The following is a 21,381-nucleotide window of genomic DNA, read 5'->3' on the forward strand; positions in this document are numbered from 1 at the left end:
GAGACACTGTCACGCATCGGCAGTGTGTGCTGCCAAGGCCTGTCTTCCATGGCTTCTTGATGGTCTCACTGACCTTCTTCATCACCAAGGAGGATGTTCTGGCAGGAGGTCCGCTTTTGCAGTTAACTCTTTGTCTACATGGGCCAGCCCCGCAGTTTTCGTGGCTCCAGTCTGCCTTGATCGATTCCCTTCAGCGATCCAGTGTGCTGACAACGACTCTGTGTTTCCTAGAGAGCCACTTAAGGCTTGTTGTGGAGCATCTGCCTGAGGTACCATCTCGGAGATGTCTCACTCATTGAAGGTAAAGTGTTTTTGGTTTGTCTGAGGTGGGAATTTTATTTCTCTTCGCTTCTATACATAAATTGTGATAAGAGACTTAATCTTACTCATGCTACGGAGTAGATGACTTTGCTAGAGTATGTCTTGGTGGGCAACTGTAAAGTGAGTTTATTACCAGCAAGAATGAATTCAAGATGGCATTTATAGATGACAGGTTCACTTAAAAACTCTACGACGGTAAGCATTTGCCATAGTAGAAGTGCTTTCTTCTTGAAAATAATGGTGAGCAAGCAGTGAAAATAAACTTGAAAATCAGGCACAGAAAACTTGTGCCTTTCCACGTGTCCGATAGGCTTTATTTGGGGACCCTCGTGTTGACTATTTTCACTATTTCCATTGGGTTTTCTCATGTCAACAATGCAGAAAAGACCTGTGCACACAGGACACAGTGTGGTCTGACTCTCATCATGTTTTTATTTCTTCTAATTGCAGAAAAGAGTACACTTTGAGGCAGAAGGTATGCGTTGTGGGTTTACTTTTTTAATTGTTTTTATTTTGCTTGAAATTCTGGGATGCATGTATAGAACGTGCAGGTTTGTTACATAGGTATAAATGTGTCATGGTGGTTTGCTGCAAGTAAGCCTTCATCGTGCCACTGCACTCTAGCCTTGGCAACAGAGTGAGATTTCATCTGAAAAAAAAAAAAAAAAAAAGGCACAGAAAAATCAGGGACATATTCTACTATGTTTAATAATATAATGGCCACACATGTTCCATATGCCATAATTCAGCCCACACATCCAATACACAGTGCAGAATAAGAACTCAAGGAAGAACTGGGGTGTTCTGGTGTCCATCACCTCGATGGGATTTCCTGCACAGCTAGTTTGGAGAGCGTTAGTGTTAGCCCCCCCACCTACTGCCCCCCGTGATGGGCTGTCCTAGTGCTGGAGTCAGTGTGAGCATGAGCAGCAGCTGACTCCAGGGACACATACGTTGTGTTGAAAAGAAAGAGTGGAAGGACAAATAAGCTAAGTGCGGGTTCTCTTTAAATGGTAGGATAATTGAATATTTTCAAATCTTGGTTTAGTTCTCTTTGAATCAAAGGTTCAGTGAAGTCATAGTATTTTTTGGCTAGAGTTAAGTTTTTTTGAAGAAAGGTTGCTTTTATGCAGTACAAAATATTTTAGGAGGGATGATGGACAGCAGCAGCACATGTGGATCCTGAGCAGGAAATGACCTCGGAAGGGATCACAAAGGGAGGGCAAGTACGCTCAGGTCAGATTAGGAAGGAGGAACCTGAGACGCTGTAGGGAAGCACAGCCTGCCCCGTATGGTGTGCCGTCTCTGAGACCAGCTGTGTGTCATTGATGAGCTTGCCTTAGCTAGAGGCCCAAGGCTCTGTTTCCCTTGCTTTCCTCATGGTCTCATTTGCCTGCCTTCACCATCAAGGAGGTTGGGCCTGCAACTCCATCTGGGGTAACCCACCTTCTTCACACATGCCAGCCTCACGTGCACACCACCCAATAAACCCGAGGGATTCCCTCAGTGGAATCCATGTGGTGACACTTACCCTATGTCTCCTAGATCATCAAGAGAAGCTTGGAGCAGTATATCCACATGAGGCATCCACTGAGAGGATCCTCACTGTTGTCAGTGTAAGTTGTCCTTTCTTTCCCTGAAAGGGGAATTTCATTTTCCTAAGTTTCTTTCAATTTCACTTGAATAAAGATAGGAAAATCTCACTACCATGCACATTATAGATGACTTAGATATTTTCTTGGTGGGAAAATGTAAAATGAGAATTCATTACCAGCTAAGAACTGATTCCAGATGGCATTCATAGATGACAGCTTCAGTTACAAACTATGTCAGCAGCATTTTCTTCAGGAGAAAACCCTTTTTGAAAATTATGAATTTAAAACCAAACTTTGAAATCTTGCACAAAAAGGTGGTGCCTTTCTACAGGTGTTTCCTAGGCTTTATTTTTGTGGCTGTTGCCTCCACCTGAATTTCCCATTGGGTTTTCTAGTAGCACCAAGTTTAGAAAAGACTTGTGTACACAGGCAGCATGATCTTACCCTCATGGTGTTTTCTTTCTCTAAATGCAGGCAGAGCCATTCACAGAAACAAATGGTACGTATTCTTGGATCACCTTTTTGCTAAGGAAAAATCTTAGTGTTGAGAAAGGTGACACTTTCTTACCTGCTTTTTCTGGAGAACCACTCTCATTGGAGCTTCCTATTGGAAACGACGTTTGGGAAGAAATTACTAAGAGTGTACTGAAGAGGGGTGACCATCCTACATAGTCCCTGTTAGCTGCAGTGTCATTTTTATGAAATCCAATGAGGTTCATCAAGGTGGGGGGCAGGTATAAGGAGAGAGAGTCTGTGTATAGTGATTTTGAATGTCTTTGGGAGGATTTGTACATTTCTCCAGAAAGCATGCTTCCATGTGCACAGCCCACCACAAAGATGAGTGTTGTAAATAAAAATTCCATCACCATTGCACACCTTATGTCAGTCAGCCCATTTATCCTCCACCACAGCTGTAGCTGAAGGTCAGTTTAATATCCCCAGTACGCAGATGGAGATAGTGCAGAGATGAATTTGCCAAGCTCTTTATCTCTTCAGTGGAAAAGGTAGAGGTGAACTCAGGAGTGAGTGGAAGGTTGATGCCATGGGCTACTACTCGGAAGTAATCACATGGTTCTGGTATAATTTGTCATTATGCCAGAGAGTTTTAACACCTAGGTGTACATATGGAAGTTGGATGGCTTTCAGAAATCCCAAACACTGTCTCTCATATAGGATTCTCGCAATGCTCACATAACTCAGCGTAGGAATAAGTATATTTTATAGTGGACTTTGGTGTGGTCACAAATGGGAAATAGACATTGAGAGGTCAGGCTTTTGGCTGCAGTGCTGTGTTATTTCCTCATCTCCTGATCAAAAGCAGAAAATTGTCAGACATGTTATATTGTATTTAATGAGATAATCTTTATAAGCCTTACATACGCTGCAGTTCAGCACTCATACCCAAGACACAGCACCAAATAAGAACTGAAGGAAAAACTTGGGTGCTATCCTGGTACTCATCTTCTCTACTGGAATCTTCTACAGAGCTGGGTTACAGAGGGTTAGCGCCCCCACCTGCTGCCCCCCATGATGGGCTGTCCTAGTGCTAGAGCCAGTGTGAGCATGACCAGCAGTAGGCCCCATATCACACGCACATTGTGTTCAAAGGAAGAGCAGAAGGACAAATATCACAGACCACGTAGGAGTCATCTTTAAATGGTAGGATAATTGAGTATTTTCAAATCTTGGTTTAGTCTTCTTTAAAAGAAAAGGTTACTGAATACATAAAATATTTTGGATAGAATTAAGTCTCCTCTTTGAAGAAAGGTTGCTTTTTTTTTTCTAGTACAAAATGTTCTAATCGGTCATGGTAGCTCATGCCTGTAATCCCAGCAATTTGGGAGGCCGAGGAGGGCGGATCACCGGAGGTCAGGAGTTTGAGACCAGACTGACCAACATGGAGGAAACCCATCTCTCCTAAAAATACAAAATTATCCGGGAGTGGGTGCGCATGCCTGTAATCCCAGCTATTCAGGAGGCTGAGGCAGCAGAATCACTTGAACCTAGGAGGCGGAGGTTGTGATAGGCCGATATCACGCCATTGCACTCCAGCCTGGGCAACAAGAGTGAAACTCTATCTCAATAAAAAGGAAAAGAAAAGTTCTAGGAGGAACAAAAACACGGCAGCAGGACATGTGGATCCTGGGGAGAAAATGACCTCGAGGGGATAAAGAAGGGAGGACAATTTAGGTCAGGTCAAATTAAGAAGGAGGAGCCCTGAGATGCTACAGGAAACACTGTGTCATGTGCCCTGTTTGAGATGGGTTATTTCATGTCGAAGAGGTTGCCTTAGCTAGACAACTAAGACTCTGTCTTCTGTGGCCTTCCTGATGCCTTCCTTCACCATTTGTCTTCCCTCACCACCTGGAAGAGGAACCAGCAGCAGCTGAGTCTGTGCTGTGAACACACCTTTCCACACACGCCAGCCCCGTGTCCACAGCTCCAAGATCACCTGAGGGATTCACTCAGTGGAGTTCATGTGCTTATAGTGACTCTGTTTCCTAGGTGACCTCGAAGACCTGGAGGAGACTGTGCCCAAGCAGACATCCTCGGAGGAAGCCACAGGGGTTCACATGGTACAGTCATCTTATTTCCTCTGAAATTGAAATTGTATTTCTCTCGGTTTCTCTCTGTTTCAATTGAACTAAGATGTACGCATCTTACCATGTACGCGATAGGTGACTGACAAGAATTTCTTGGTGGGCAAATGTCAGAGTTCATTATCCACTAAAAAATGGTTTCCGATGGCATTCACATTTACAAGCTGTGTGTCAGCAGGCATTTTCCTCAAGAGAAATGCCTTCTTCTTAAGAAGTATTTGGAATAATCAAATAAAAACAATTGAAAATCTTGCACAAAAATCTGTGCCTTTCCACGAATATCTTCTAGATATCAGGGCCATTGTCTCAACCACTATTTACCATCTGTTTTTTTAATATCAAAAGGCCCATACACACAGGACACAGCCTGGTCTGAACCTCATAGTGTTTTGTTTTTCTCTAGATGCAGGTGAACCCAGCCACACTGGCGAACGGTACGTATTCTGGGATCACCTCTCTGTTTACGTTCAAAATCTTAGTGTTGCAAAGATGACACTGTTTTGCCTGCTTTTGCTCAAGAGCCATTCTGGTTTGAGCTTTCTGCCAGAAATTAGATTTGGGAAGTTTGGTATAAAAACTACTAAGAGTCCAGTAAACAACTCTAACCATGCTACTGTCATCCTTGGAAGCAGAAGTATCCTGTAAGGTGGGGTAGTACATCAGGGTTGGGAGGGATAGAGGAGAGAGTCTATATGGAATGATGTGGATGTCTTTGGAAGTGTGTGTGCATTTCCCCAGATAATATGCTCCATGTTCAGAGCACAAGACAAGGATTAATGTTCAAGAAAATTTCCATCACCACTGCACAGTTTACATATATCAACCCATTCATCCTCCAGCACAGCTGTACCTGAACATAAGTTCACTATCCCCAGTCCTCAGATGGACATGGCAGAGACGAATTTCCCAAGCTCTTGGTCTTTAAATGGAAGAGGCACATGTGAAGTCGGGAATGAGTGGAAGGTTAATGCCATGAGCCACTACACTGAGTTTGTCACAAAGCCCTAGTATAATTTCTTGCTAGGCCAAGTTATTCCAGCACTTGTGTGTGCATGTGGGAGAATGAAAACCTATTCAGATCCCAAACACTATCATGACTGATGGTGTCAATGGTCAGCCTCTACCCAGGATTAGCTTGAGTGTGCATACTTGCACAGTGGGCTTCAGTGTGATCATTACACGTAAACACACAGAGTCCACAGGCTTTTGATCTACAGCAGTGAGGTCATTCCTCAGCTCCTGTTCAAATGCAGACAATAATCAGTGGGATATTCTATTGTATTTAATGAAATAATCACCGCAAGTCTTAGAAATTCAGTGGAACCCAATCCCAAGACATAGCATCCAATAAAATCTCAAGGATCAACCTGGGTGTTAGCCTGGCACCCACTTTCCCTGCTGAATCTCCCATAGCTGGGCTGAGAGGGTCAGTACCCCACCCCTTGCTTTTCCCTATGACAGACTGTCCCAATGCTACAGTCAGTGTGAGCATGAGGAGCAGTGCACTCCGTGGTGCACACACATCATGTTGAAAAGGAAGAGTGGAAGGACAAATATCACATGCTAAGTAGAATAATGGAAATGGCAGGATAATTGAGTATTTTCTTGGCAATCTCTGGTTTATCTACCTGTAACAGAAAGTAATGCAAACTTGACTGGGGACTAAATCTCCAAGCATAAAGAAAGGCTGTTTCTATACACTACAAAATATTCTAGAAGGGATGATATACGGTGAGCAGCAAAGCACATGCAGGATTTCAGGAGGAAATGACTTTGGCAGGATCAATAAGAGGGCAAGTTGGGGCTCAGGTGTGATTAGGAAGGAGGAGCCCTAAGAGGCTGCCATGGAAACACAGCCTGCACTGCGTGGTGTGTCCTGTTTGAGACTGGCTATTTCGTGTTTACGAGGTGGCCTGTAGGTAGAAACCCAAAGGCCCTGATTCTCTCTTCCCCGCGCCTCCTGTGCCTAAGCACCTCCCCAACACCCTCTTAAGCAATGTTACTGAATTGTTCATGAACAACACCACCATGGTGCTGACGGTCACTCTGTATCCTCCTAGCTCTGACTGATACACTACAGGAGGTCCAGTGACAAGGGAGAGGAGGAGGACCCAGAGGATGTGAAGGTCAGGGGCCACCTGGATTTTGAGAAAAAACTGCTTTCTTTAGCTTTATTCATGGGATTAAATTAAGATATGAGAATCTGACCATGTATATCTTAGATTAGTGACAGAATGTCCTTGGGGAGAATTGTGAGAGTCTGTCCCCACTGAGGCTTGATTGAAGACTGGGAGAAAATGACAGCATCAGTCACATTATCAGGGCAGTGAGCCTCATCTTTACCACTTTGTTCTCTCTGGAACAAAAGTCAAGCCATTTGCCACTATCATGGACTTGAGAGGAAACATCCCTCTGAGAAAAATTTGTGTGTTTAGTATGAGTTGATTTCTTCTGTTCCTCTTTTGGGTTCCTTTGAACACTGGTTTTCATCTTGTTTTCTAATGTCACTAAGTGAGGAAAAGTCCTGTGCTCACAGGAAACAGCATAGTCTGATGCTCATAGCAATTTACTTTCTGCCATTACAGAAATCGCCGGAGTTCCACCGGAGGCATGTATCATGGAGCCGCCTCTGGCTGGTGAGTCACCCAGATGATGAGGAATGTGCCACTGCCTGGCTTCTCCCAGCAGACAGGCAGCTGAGCTGCTGAGCTTCCTCCTCATGAATGGGGACTCCAGGGCTGTGATGGGAGAAATGATTTTTCTAGATAAGAAACAGTGGCCAAGACTGCAGCCCCTGAAGCACTCCAGCACCCCAGTGGGTGATCCTGTGCAAGGGCGGCCTTGTCTTTGTGAATTCATGCGGTGCTACGGTCAGTGTGTCTGGGTGTGTGTGTTTGGGTTTCCGTACCACATATCCCCAGATTTACTAGTGTCCACATTCTCAACAGAGATTTCCGTCACCGTTGTGGTCCTATTACAGGCACATGAAAAAATCAGCTTGTAAGTTTCCAGTGTGTGCAGTTTATTTCTTGCACAGGACACTTTAATTAACCTAAAAGAAATCCTGTCCACACCCAGGAAATTCTCACTGGGCACCCATAGAACAGAACTGTGTCAGGATCTCTGCTCATTTTATTTTTTCCTTCAGAATTCTCTGCTATACTTTATTTTCTAATAAACCTCACCTCTTCACAGGCCTTTCTATTTCCTCCTGCCATTGGAGAGGTCATGACACCTCACTCTAGCCCCTTCCCTCCTTTACAAGTCTCTTCTACCAAAGCCCTCAGAAGTGTCCCTCCATGACCCATCTTGAGCAGGGAGAGTGGGGGGCTCCTTCTTGTGCATTTACACCCTGGTGCAGCCTCGTGTTACAGCCAGTTCTGCTGGGAAACTGAGAAGAGAGGAGGCTGCAGGTGGGGTTGGGGTGAAATCACCCCAGTTTTCTCCATTGAGGCCTCATATTGACCATCAGATAACGTGGTTCAGAATAGATAATGCCAGGGTCATGTATGGTTTCAGGCTTGTATCCCTCAGCCTAGTCATGGTTTCTGTGTCCTCGGCTCAGAAACAGCAACAAGAAAAGACAACCAAGGGGTTTGCCCTAGGGTCTGAGAGGCAGGGTGAGCACTTGCCTTCCTAGCAGGATGGAGGGTGGCTCATGCATTACAGATGGGGAAAAACAAACTCGGCTGTGGTACCGCAGAGGCTCCATGATGTCCCCATTGAACCGACTGTTGACAAAGGTTGGTTGTGTGCTCCTGAAGGCTTTTGAAAAAAAACAAGTGGATGCAGCTGGTTTTGGTGAATCGGAATATAAATGGAACCATATTATAGCCTGAGTTTTTTCTTGGAGTATGCATTTGGTGGAAACTTACTGTGTATAAATCAAATTTGATTGCTCTGTAGGTATAAATACTTATCCCACATTTTAAAACAATCAGGCTGTTGTGATTTTAAAATGTCCCTCACTAACCTCAGAAACTGTATCCTCATAATCCAATTCCCCTAGTCATCTTTATTGTCTCGAATATAGTTTTTTGTGGCTACTCAGGGGGCTTTCTGCTGACTGATTGAAGGTACAAATCAGTGTTACCCACGTTGAGGTTCTAAGAATTCACAGACAGCTGCCCAGTGGGCTCTATGAGAGAGAGAGCAGGTACAGCCTTGGCCTGGGCCTGCAGAGGAACATGATTTGGAGGAGCAGAAGGAAGGCATGAGGGCAGCAGAGCCATGGGGAAGCCAAGGTGCAGCATCAGCAGAGTCAGTTCCACATCATCACCTGGGCGCGGCCGGAACGTTCACGCCTCATCTGAAGGAGGAGTTGAGCTCTGACTTCGTGGCTGGCCTGAACATTGCCCATCTTCCTAAAACCCTGGACAGAGGCGCTACTTTCTTGTTTCTTGTCTTCTCCATCTCCCTGTGTATTGATGGCAAAGGCACCACCAGGAATTAGTGAGAGACAGAGAACAGGAGTGAGTGCCTGAAATGTTCGACTTAGCCCAGAGAGAACATGATCAGCAGGGACAGACTGGAGGGTCAGGTCAGACACGGAGTAGTTGCCACGCTTGATCTCCCTGTGGCTGGAACAATCAGCTTCTGGGAGTCGCCGGACAGCTGGTCTTTGTGTAGCTGCTATTGGCCCAGAGTGGCCTGGCCCAGAGTTCCGTTTTACTGGAGGGAGCCTCAGCTCCCAGAGAGGGCAGCTGCCCAATGCTAGTGTCACAGGAGGTGAGGAGGGGACCCTGCTCTAAGGCAGCTGAGCTCAGCAAAGGGAGAGGGGCTGCTCTGGAGTTTAGGTGGTCCTCGCAGCTTTCCCGTGTGACCCATAGGAGATCAGTTTCTCTGTTTCTCTGGGACAGACTTGCAATCATCAGTCCCAAAGTCTGTAGTCTCCTACTCATAGGTGGAGGAATCCTGGCCATGGCTGGTCACCGGGAGGGCAGGGACTGTGTCCTCCTCATTCTTTCTCAGCCCAGAGCCCAGCCCTGGGCAGTCCATGTTGGGCCCCGTGATGTTCCGATGCCTGCATTCCTGTTCTGAGATCTAGCACAAGTGTGCAAAGGCTTTCTGCTCATTTTCTATAGTCTGTGGGTTCCCACACTTACCCAGGTGCCTGGGTGGGTTGTAATCCAGGGTCAGGGGAGAAGAGCGTGGGCTCCTCACACAGTGAGGTTTTCTCTTCTCTGCTCCTGCGGTTCTGCTCGTGTCTTCTCCTGAAGTGTGCACTGAATGATTACAATAATACATTTTGTATGTTTTACGAAAATTATGTCAGAAGTTCAACAAAATGGATGGAAAATGCAAGAGAAGCATATGTAGACCCAGGAAAGACAAATGACATTGTCACATTTCACCAGAAAAGTGGAAATTTCCCAGGCCTCAAAATGCATAGGGGAAGGATGAGACACTGTCACGGCATCGGCAGTGCGTGTGTGTGCTGCCAAGGCTCTGTCTTCCATGGCTTTCGTGATGGTCTCACTGACCTTTCTTCATCACCAAGGAGGATGTTCTGGCAGGAGGTCCATTTTTGCAGTTAACCCCCCCTTGTCTACATGGGCCAGCCCCGTGTTTTTCGTGCCCGAGTCTGCCTGACGGATTCCTTCAGCGCATCCAGTGTGCTGACAACGACTCTGTGTTTCCTAGAGAGCGACGAAGGCTTGTTGTGCGAGCATCTGCTCAAGGTACCATCTGAGAGGTTCCCTTACTCATTGAAGGTAAAGTGTTTTTGGTTTGTCTGAGGTGGGAATTTTATTTCTCTTCGTTTCTATATAAATTGAGATAAGAGACGGTAATCTTACCATGTACATTATAGATGACTTACAGAGTGTCTTGGTGGGCAACTGTAAAGTGAGTTTATTACCAGCAAGAATGAATTCAAGATGGCATTTATAGATGGCAGGTTCACTTAAAAACTCTACGGCGGTAAGCATTTGCCATAGTAGAAGTGCTTTCTTCTTGAAAATAGTGATGAACATGCAGTGAAAATAAACTCAAAAATCATGCCCAAAAAAACTTGTGCCTTTCCACGTGTCCGATAGGCTTTATTTTGGGACCCTCGTGTTGACTATTTTCACTATTTCCATTGGGTTTTCTCATGTCAACAATGCAGAAAAGACCTGTGCACAGAGGACACAGTGTGGTCTGACTCTCATCATGTTTTTCTTTTCTTTAATTGCAGGAAAGAGTACACTTTGAGGAAGAAGGTATGTGTTTTCGGGTTTTTTTTTAATTGATTTTAATTTGCTTGAAATTCTGGGCTGCATGTGTGGAACGTGCAGGTTTGTTATATAGGTATAAATATGTCACATTTGTTTGTTGCACCTATCAACCCCTCATCTAGGTTTTTAGCCCCGTGTGCATTAGGTCTTTATACTAATGCTCTCCCTCATCTTGGCCCCCACACCCCAGGGATTAGTTTTTTGCTAAGGAAATATCTTAGTTTTTCAGAAAGGTGGCACTTTTTACCCTGCATTTGCTGGAGAGTTTCTCTGGAGCTTCCTAACAGAAATGAGGTTGTAGGCAGTTTGGTATAAACAAACAGTCTGAGACCAGATTGGTACCAGACATGTATGAAACTCACCTCTCCTGTAGTCTCTGCAGGAAGTGGTGTCCCTTACATGAAAGGTGTGCAGTCGTGTCATCCCAGGTATTCGGGAGATATGGAGGCAGCAGAGTCACTTGAACCCATGAGGCAGTGATTGTGAGTAGTCTTTGAGATCGCTTTTTGTGCATGTCCAAAGCACTGGGCACACAAGGAGTGATACTCGGTCTTAAAAAAAAGAAAAACAAAAAAGTTCTAGGAGGAACAAAAGCACAGCAGCAGTACATGTGGCTCCTGGGGAGGAAATGACCTCAAGGGATAAAGAAGGGAGGACAAGTTAGGTCAGATTAAGAAGGAGGAGCCCTGAGTTGCTACAGGGAAACACTATGTGGTGTGCCCTGTTTGAGATGGATTATTTCATGTTGAAGAGGTTGCCTTAGCTGTCTTCTGTGGCCTTCCTGATGCCTTCCTTCACCATTTGTCTTCCCTCACCACCATGGAGGAGGGACCAGCAGCAGCAGAGTCTGTGCTGTGAACACACCTTTCCACACACGCCAGCCCCGTATCCACAGCTACAAGATCACCTGAGGGATTCACTCAGTGGAGCTCATGTGCTTATAATGACTCTGTTTCCTAGGTGACCTGGAAGACCTGGAGGAGGCTGTGCCCAGGCAGACATCCTCGGAGGAAGCCACAGGGGTTCACATGGTAAAGTCATCTTATTTCCTCTGAAATGGAAATTGAATTTCTCTCGGTTTCTCTCTGTTTCAATTGAACTAAGATGTACGCATCTTACCATGTACGCGATAGGTGACTGACAAGAATTTCTTGGTGGGCAAATGTCAGAGTTCATTATCCACTAAAAAATGGTTTCAGATGGCATCCACATTTACACACTGTGTGTCAGCAGGCATTTTCCTCAAGAGAAATGCCTTTTTAAGAAGTATTTGGAATTGTCAAATAAAAACAATTGAAAATCTTGCACAAAAATCTCGTGCCTTTCCACGAATGTCTTCTAGATATCAGGGCCATTGTCTCAACCACTATTTACCATCTGTTTTTTTAATATCAACAAGTCAAGAAAAGGCCTGTGCACACAGGACACAGCCTGGTCTGACCCTCATAGTGTTTTGTTTTTCTCTAGATGCAGGTGGACCCAGCCACACTGGCAAACGGTACGTATTCTGGGATCACCTCTCTGTTTACGTTCAAAATCTTAGTGTTGCAAAGATGACACTGTTTTGCCTGCTTTTGCTCAAGAGCCACTCTGGTTTGAGCTTTCTGCCAGAAATTAGATTTGGAAAGTTTGGTTTCAAAAAATACTAGCAGTCCAGTAAACAACTGTAACCACAGTACTGTCATCCCTGGATGCAGCAGTGTCATGTCAGGTGGGGTGGTTCATCAGGGTTGGGAGGGACAGGGAGAGAGTGTGTATGGAATGATTGTGGATGTCTTTGGGAGTGTGTATACATTTCCCCAGAAAACATACTCCCATGTTCAAAGCACAACACAAGGATCAATGTTCAAGAAAATTTCCATCACCACTGCACAGTTTACATATATCAACCCATTCATCCTCCCCAGCACAGCTGTACCTGAACATAAGTTCACTATCCCCAGTCCTCAGATGGACATGGTGCAGAGACGACCTCCCAAGCTCTGTCTTTAAATGGAAGAGTGCACATGTGAACTGGAATACAGGGCTGCCAATGCCATGAGCCACTACACTGAATTCCTGCTCAAGCAAAGCCCTAGTATGGGCTCTTCCTTGCCAGGCCAAGTTGTCCTCCAGCACTTGTGTGTGCATGTGGGAGAATGGAAAACTCATTCAGATCCTGAAACACCATCATGACTGGATGGTGTCAATAGTCAGCTCACCCAGGGCTGGCTCTTGAGCAGGCACATTGCACAGTGGGCCCCAGGATCACACAATGCAAAACACTTGCAGTCCACAGGCTTTTGATCTACAGCAGTGATGGGGTCCTCAGCTCCTGTTCAAATGCGACAATAATCATGGATATTTCACAGGTTTAATGAGATAATCACCGCAAGTCTTAGAAATTCAGAGGAACCCAATCCCAAGATATAGCATCCAATAAAATCTCAAGGATCAACCTGGGTGTTAGCCTGGCACCCACTTTCCCTGCTGGAATCTCCTGCAGAGCTGGGCTGGAGAGGGTCAGTGCCCGCTCCCCGCCCCCCTCGCTGCTCCCCATGACAGGCTGTCCCCGTGCTGGAGTCAGTGTGAGCATGAGGAGCAGTGCACTCCATGGTGCGTACACATCATGTTGAAAAAGAAGAGTGGAAGGACAAATATCACAGGCTAAGTAGGGGTCATCGTTAAATGGCAGGATAATTGAGTATTTTCAAATCTTGGTTTAATCGCCTTATAACAGAAAGTTAGTTAATGAAATCTTTTGGCTAGAATTAAATCTCTTTAATGAAAGCTTTCTTCTTATTCAGTACAAAATCTTCTAAAAGGGATAATATGCAGAGCAGCAACACATGTGGATTCTGAGGAGGAAATGACTTTGGCAGGGATCAATAAGAGGGCACATTAGCTCAGGTCAGATTAGGAGGGAGGAGCCCTAAGAGGCTGCCAGGGACGCACAGTTTGCACTGCCTGGTGTGCCCTGTTTAAAATTGGCTATTTCATGTTTAGGAGGTGGCCTGGAGCTAGAAAGCCAAAGGCCCTGATTCCCTTTCTTCCCTGCCTCTCTCCTGTTCTGCTATCCTCCTCCCACACCCACCTCAAGTAATGTTACTGAATTGTTCATGAGCAACACCACCAAGGTGCTGACAGTCACTCTGTATCCTCCTAATTCTTCCAGAGCATCTACTACAGGAGCGGTCCAGTGACAAGGGAGAGGAGGAGGACCCAGAGGATGTGAAGGTCAGGCCACCTGCATTTCTCTGAGAAAAACTGTTGCTTTCTTAGCTTTATTTTATTTGGATTAAATTAAGATATGAGAATCTGACAATATATATCTTAGATTAGTTACACAATGACCTTGGGGGGAATTGTGAGAGTCTGTCCCCAATGAAGCTTGATTTAAGACAGTGGGAGAAAATGACAGCATCAGTCACACATTGTGGGGCAGTGAGGCTTACCAATTTTGTTCTCTCTTTGGAACAAAATCACTTACTTGCCAGCCAACATGGACTTGAGAGGAAACATCCTCTGAGAAAAATGTGTGTCTTTAGTATGAGTCAATTTCTTCTGTTCTTCTTTTGGGTTCCTTTGAACACTGGTTTTCATCTTGTTTTCTAACGTCACTAAGTGAAGAAAAGTCCTGTGCACACAGGACACAGCATGGTCTATGCTCATAGCAATTTATTTTCTGTCATTACAGAAATCGTCGGGAGTTCCACAAAAGGGTATGTATTGCGGAGCCGCTCTCACACTGATGAGTCACCCAGATGATGAGGAATGTGCCACTGCCTCGCTGGCCTTCTTGTAGACAGGCAGCCTGAGTGGAGCTTCCTCTCATGAATGAGGACCTAGGCTGTGATGGGAGAAATGCTTGTACCACATAGAGCATGATGGTCACATTCTGCGGTCCCTGGGAGCAACTGCGTTCTCTGAGGATGGGGTGAGGTTGTGCACATTCAGTTGCTGCGTGTCTTTTTGAATTCATGTGGTGTAACTCTTGAGTGTCCAAAATACATAATGTCAAGGTCATGTAGAGGCTCAGCCTCTATCATGCAGCCTCCTCCTGGTTTCCGTGTTCTGTGCTCAGGAAACACAGCATCATGAAAAGGTAACCAAAGGGCTTGCCCTAGGGTGTGAGTGGCAGGGGGAGCACTTGCCTTCCTAGGAGGATGGAGGGTGACTCATGCATTACGAGGTGGGGAGAGACAAATGTGGCTGTGGGACAGCAGAGGCTCCAGGACGTCCCCATTGAACCCACCGTGGACAAAGGTTTTTGTTTGCTCCTGAAGGCCTTTGCAAAAAACAAGTCAAGGTGGTTGGCTTAAGGTCATATGAAAATAAAATTAACCCAGTTCTGGACTGAGTTTCTTTTGGGAGCCTGCCTTTGGTGGAAATACGTTGTATGTGAGTTGAATTTGACTGCTCTGTAGGTGTCCATACTTAACCCACATTTGAAAAAAATGAGGCTGGTGTGATTTTAAAATGTCCCTCGTTAACCTCAGAAACTATCTCCTCATAACCCAATTCCCCTGGTTATCTCTAATCTTTAGAATACAGTTTTTTTGTGTGTGTGGTATTCGGGGCCTTCTGCTGTGTGTGATCAAAGACACAAATCAGCGTTACCAACACTGAGGTTCTAAGAATACCCAGACAGCTGCCCAGTGGGCTCTGTGAGAGAGAGAGCAGGTACAGCCTTGGCCTGGGCCTGAAAAGGAACATGATTTGGAGGAGCAGAAGGAAGGCATGAGGGCAGCAGAGCCATGGGGGGAAGCCGAGGTGCAACATCAGGAAGTCAGTTCTTCATCATGACCTGGGCGTGGCCGGGATGTTCATATTCCAGCTGAGGGAGAACGGGTCGAGCTCCGATTTCATAGCTGGCGTTAGCACTGTCTGGCCCGTCTTCCTGAGAGCCTGAAGAGAGAAGCTACTTTGTTGTTTCTTGTCTTCTATTTCCTGTATGTTGATGGCAATGGCACCACCAGAAATGAGAGGCACAGAACAGGAGTTCCCGAAATAGCCAATGTGGCCCAGAGAGGACATGATCGGCAGGGATGGACTTCAGGGTCAGGCCAGACACAGAGTAGTTCCTAGGCCTGGTCTCTCTGGCTGGGACGGAGATCAGCTCTTGCTTTTCACCTGCTTCTGGGCTGGCCTGACAGCTGGTCCTCGTGTAGTTGCTGTTAGCCAAGTGTGATTTGGCCCAGAATCCGTGACTGAAGGGAGTGTCAGCTTTCAGGCAGGATGGCTGCCCCACACTAGTTGCAGGGAAGGTGAGGAAGGGACCCTGTCTCAGTGCAAGGTGAGCTCAGCAAAGGGAGTGGGGCTGCTCCTGAGTCCAGGTGGTCCTTGCACCTCTCGCGTGTGACCCATGAGACATCAGTTCGCCTGTTTCTCTGAGATAGTCTTGGAAGTATTAGTCTCAAACTCTGTTTTGTTTTACTTATGTGTGGAGGAATCCTGGCCGGGGCTGGTCACTGGGAGGGCAAGGACTATGTCCCCCGCTCGTTCCTTCTCATCCCAAAGCTCAGCCCTAGGCAGCCCATCTTGGGCCCCAGTAATGTTCCAGTGCTTCCAACCCTTTGCTGAGATCCAGCACCAGTGTGAAAAGGCTTCCTGCTCATCTTCTTCAATCTATTGTTTCTCATGGTAATCTAGAAACCTGAGTGGGTTCTGATCCAAGGTCACAGGAGAATAGGGGGGCTCCTGAAGTCACTGAAATTTCCCCTCATCTCTACTCTGGCTGCCTTGGTTCAGCTTTTCTCCTGCAGAAGATGCTTCTTTCTGTTTACAAGTCCTCCTCTGCTGGACCAGGCGTTTTTATTCTTGTTGTGGCATCCCTGCACTTCACAGGGCACCTGGAGCTTGTTCCTGTGCCCCTGAAGTACCCATCCATGAATGATCAGATCAGAGCAAACCACTCTGCCAGGAATCAGCAGGGGGGAGAGTCACATCTCCCTCACCTTTGGGTTTAGACCTGTGCATTCCAGTGTGGTCCTCCGTGGCATATGTGCCCATTCGTGTTTAAATAAATGAAAAATTCATAACCTCCTCACAAGAGCCATACTATAAGTTCCCAGTTGCCAAATGTCTACTCTTAAGAGAGCATCTCCATTCTCCCTGAATCACCTGGGAAGCAGCTGCTGTGAGTCTGGCCCAGATTCTGTTCACTGCACTCACCTGACTCAGTGCATGCGCAACAAGGCTGGAATCTCGGGTTCTCAGATTGGAGGTAAGAGATGCTCTGAGCCAGTGTCGGTGAACAGTTGAAAGGGATTATTCAGGTTCTCTGTCTCACCTGAAGGCTTCACAACTGTGACCAGGGCCTTCCTAACGGCCCCTGAGTTCACAGAGCCCAGGGAGAATCACCGTTGACTGAGCAGTAGTGCCAACGTTTGTGACTCTGTACTTGGGCTCATGGGCACCACCTCTGGATCCATCCAGGGGGAAATAGACTGGTCAGGTAGGGACCGACACTCCAGGGCTGACCAGTGAGGAGGGTTCTTGAGGATTGGGTGACACTTGTTTTGGAGCCTGGGGTTGGATCAGCGAAGTGACTAAATATGAAAGGAAATAGGTGTAGAAGTCTGACTTGGGAATTTTTGTATCTTCATGAGAAAGTCGTAAGAGTTTTGTCCTCATGCGCTTTGTGCGAGTTGTGTTTGTCACCATCCTTTCCTGCTCTGGTGTTTAAAGATTACATTTTGCAAAGACCAGATCATTCCTGCCTTTGCCACAGCAAGCACCAGAGCCCTGGGTTTGATGAGGCAGCGTTTTGTTGTGAATGGAGATGACAGGATGAGTGTGCAGGTGTAACGTTGAGTGTCAGGGGACACAGCCCCTCACAGGTGCTACGTGATCCTGATGACAAAGTCCTTCATACGTGTGCCAGGAGCTGAAAGGAGCCTCCACCTCTCTCTACACTCGGACTCCGCACAGTACCTCTCCCCCGCCCTGTCCCCTCAGCCAGCCAGCCTGCTACTGCTCCCCAAGGGTGCTCCCCTGGGTGGATGGCCAGGAGTCCTTCCTCTGGGATCTCCCCAAGTGCGGTGGCCGTGCATCCTGGGAGTCCTCAGGGCGGACATTAATTTGACTGAGCACAGTTTTGGCCTCCACCCCTCACCCAATCCCATCCAATCCCAAATCTGCGGGCTTTGAATGAAACCTACATTGGCTTTCTTACATTGGAGAGGCCCGAGTCCAGCTGCGGCTCAAGGCCCTCTGTGGCTGGCAGGAATCCTTGGGGATATGTGTGGAGGGGCTGCCTGTTGCTGTAGGCAGTGGCTCTCGCCCTCCCTGTAGCCTGGTCCCTGGAATCCACTGGGCCCAGGGCAGAGCCTCTGGGCAGCCACCACAGGGGTCACTTGTCTTGTGACACCCTCCTGGCCCAACAGCCTTGTCCTGCTCCCCACACTCCAGTAAGGCCCAGCTTGTTCTCTGTGTCAGGCCTGCCAGGTGCCCTCCCACCTAGTCTTCCCACAGCTCAGGCAAACCCTGGGAGGCCCCCTCATTTCTGTGCTGACAACTGCTGACCTCACCTCGGCAGATTGGGGTGCCAACCGACAAGGGGCTTTACCTTGAATTCTGGGTTCCACGTTTCCAAATATCTGTGAAGCTGGTGGGATTCTCTTTGAGGGCTGAATATTTTCCAAGCCTCTAAGGTCATTCCACAGAACAGTCACTGTATCTGTGATGGACGTCATCACTCACCTCCCACAGCCCCAACACACCCTGTGGCCTCTGACATCAGTCATGACGCCCCACGGGCCCCCAACACAACCCCAGGCCTGGACTGGCCCAGGACATTGGCCATCATTAAGCCCCATTGTGGCTCCCAACATTGGGACCCCAGGCCTGGGCAGGTGCTGCCGCACTCCAGGGTGACCGTGTAAGCTGACTTCGGAGGCTGGCAGTGCAGCCTCGGCCTCTTCCTGGCTGTTCCCATTGGAGAACAGTAGACTGGTACGGAGGTCCACAAGGAGGAAGGAAATGGGATTCATGAGGGAACAGGTAATCAGGCCCTAAGCAGGAGGAGGAGGGAGGAATTCCATCGCCATGCATTAACGCTGTGAAGAGGGCTACGGCCGCCTCTTGAGAAACAGAATGACACGGCTTCCCTCCCCTTGGCCTGGGGTTATGGAATGTGAGGGCTGGGAAAGTGTGTGGAAAGTCAGAGGTCCCTCCCTCATAGCACAGAGGAAATAATACAGGCTGTGGAAAAGTTCCAGAAATGCTACATCAGAGGCTCCTTGGCTCCACAGCCCCAAGTGGACAGCGGGAGTCTGAGTGGGTCTCCCTCTCAGCCTAACTCTCCTCTTATGGCCTCCCCATCACCGGGCCGCTCCCTCCTAGATACCTGATGCTTCTGTTTCCTGTGAACTGGAAGACTCCACCATTACAGGCAGCCACCAGAGGTACTGATCTCCCTCTTATATGCCTCTTATCCTCTTTCTGACTCATGAGCTCCTTTTGTAGCCTCGGTCCTTTCTCCCTCTTCCCCTCTCTTGTGATTGTTCTCCTGAAGGACCTGGTCTCATCCCACAGTCAAGGTCCTTGGGTCTTCAGTGTCAATACAGTCCCTCCCCAGCCCTCCTGCCTGCTGCCTTGGCATTGCCCTGTTTACCTCGGGTCTTCAGTGTTGATAAAAATCCCTCCCCAGCCCTCCTGCCCTGCCTTGGCATTGCCCTGTTTACCTCGGGTCTCCAGTGTCAATAAAACCCCTGCCCAGCCCTCCCTGTCCACACCTGGTGAGATTGGGTTCTGTTTACTGGCCCCCAAGCTGCAGCTTTGAATCTTGCTGAATAACCCTTCAGGGTCCAGGGAGGGGGCTGGGCTGGGGTCGGATGAGCTGGACCCCACTGTGCTGGATGGACTCCCAGTGACATCTGGGTCTGCTCTGGGCACCCCCTTCCCAGATACAGGGACTTTTTCCTGCACTATGGCTCTGGACATACGCAACTGTTCTCTTTCTCACAGGTGTCAGCAAGTCCTTCCTCTGCACCTGCAGAAGCAGCAACAGAAAAAACAGAAGTGGAAGAGGAAGAGTGAGTGTGTGGCGGGCAGAATGATGAGGGAAGCAGACACGTGCCCGTGTTCTTCATGGCTACGCTCACTTTCTTGTTGTCCCATCAGGAAAACCAGGAAGAAAACCAGGAAGCCCAAGAAGAAAACCAGGAATCCCAGCAAGAATAGCCGGTGGAATATCCTCAACTGTTGGGATGTTTTTAATATATTTTAGAGACCTCTGAAGGTAAGTGAAGAGATGCCCTGAGAACATCCTCCAGGAAACAGACACCCACTCCATAGCAGCCCCTGAGCCTGCTGGGCTGAGCCCTCCACAGGCTGCTTAGTGAGGGAGACACTGAGGTGCTGGTCGGGCCACCGTGTGCAGGAACCAGGGGCTGTGCACTGTGTTATTTGCTGCAGTGACACTTCAGCTCACCAGCGTCTCATTTGGGGGGACCTAGCTCTGTTCCCCCTAGCCCCTTGAGGCTAACAGGGAGCATCACTAGTTCATCCTGAGGAGACACTAGGGTTGACCATGAATCGCCCCCAGTTCAGGCCTCCTGGGAAAGGTGTGAGAGGGATGGAGCATCCCCAGGCTCCTTGTCACCCGAGCAAGCAGCCCACCCGGTCCAGTATTGCCCAGTATTGAGGCCAGCGGGCACTCAGTAGGTCCTGGCATCAAGCAGGGGACACAGCAGGATCCAAGAAGCACTGAAATGTGCCCAGTCCCAGGGGTTCTTCAGCTTCTGTGGAGCCCTGGGGGTCAGGGGTGGCCTCATGGCCCCATTTTTCAAGATGAGGTTGAAGACTTCTATATGTAGAGAGCACTGGCTTGGGCGTCAGTCGTTCTGTATCTGTTCCAAATGCCAACAAAACAAACCCCTGAAGACATTTCAGGGCCATGCTCACTTGGGAGGAGTTGAGGGCATGATTCAGGGAACCTCTGTTTTTTAAATATATTTTCCAATCTTGAAATAAGGTACACGTATGAATGTGTGTGTGTGTGTACATATACACTGTTTTTCACTCTTTCAAAAATGTATGTCTTCTGTAACCCTTTTATGCTAGAATACATGAATGTGAGAAATTTATGTCTTACCAAAGCATGATTTTAAAAATTACAATGCAAAGAGAAGTCCAGTGGGGATGTTAGAAAGACCAGGTCTCATTAGGCAATACCAATGACGTGCTCCAGGAAGCTATGCATGTTCAATGTGCAGCTCTTCTGTCTGGATGGCACAGAGGATCTGGGTGGCAAGGCAGGGTCACCACCCCACCCTGTGTCATGAGACCTCCTGCTCCTCTTAGGGCCCAGGGGCATGGGACTCTGCCTGTTGGCCCTGGAATCCTCGATTTCCCCTGTTTCTGTGTCTCTTACTCTCCGGGGAACCAGCCCGCTGAAGGTGCCTGTGTGAGCACCCAGGTTCAGTTCTTCCTCCATGACACTTACAGACACTCTCTGTGGACAGATAACCCCTCAGCAGACAGCAGCACACAGGCCTCAGTGCCTTGGCATCTGAGTAGACCTGATTGTGGGGAGCTCAGGGGCCCAAGGTCACCTTCCAGGGCCCGAGGACCTCTCTGAGACCTGCACGACCCCAGGGAGCCCCTCCTCCCTCCACCTCTGTGCCTCCCCAGTGACTCTTGCACCTCTGTCTGTGTTGCAGA

The 21,381-nt window shown here is 47.7% G+C and overlaps 1 protein-coding gene across 1 annotated transcript in view; it reads left to right on the forward strand.

Moving 5' to 3' along the window:
* FAM153B (family with sequence similarity 153 member B) overlaps positions 1–21,371 on the forward strand; it is a 63,605-nt gene extending 42,234 nt beyond the window's left edge. Inside the window, exons 7-12 of the mRNA XM_031666612.1 lie at positions 6,577–6,599; positions 13,906–13,950; positions 14,411–14,435; positions 19,085–19,119; positions 19,681–19,751; positions 19,840–21,371. Of these exons, the coding sequence (XP_031522472.1) occupies positions 6,577–6,599; positions 13,906–13,950; positions 14,411–14,435; positions 19,085–19,119; positions 19,681–19,751; positions 19,840–19,945 (305 nt within the window). The 3' untranslated portion in view covers positions 19,946–21,371. The remainder of the gene's footprint in view (positions 1–6,576; positions 6,600–13,905; positions 13,951–14,410; positions 14,436–19,084; positions 19,120–19,680; positions 19,752–19,839) is intronic.
* Positions 21,372–21,381: the final 10 nt, after the last annotated feature.

The sequence above is a fragment of the Papio anubis genome, chromosome 5, assembly GCF_008728515.1.
Source record: "Papio anubis isolate 15944 chromosome 5, Panubis1.0, whole genome shotgun sequence".
Taxonomy (NCBI): Eukaryota; Metazoa; Chordata; class Mammalia; order Primates; family Cercopithecidae; genus Papio; species Papio anubis.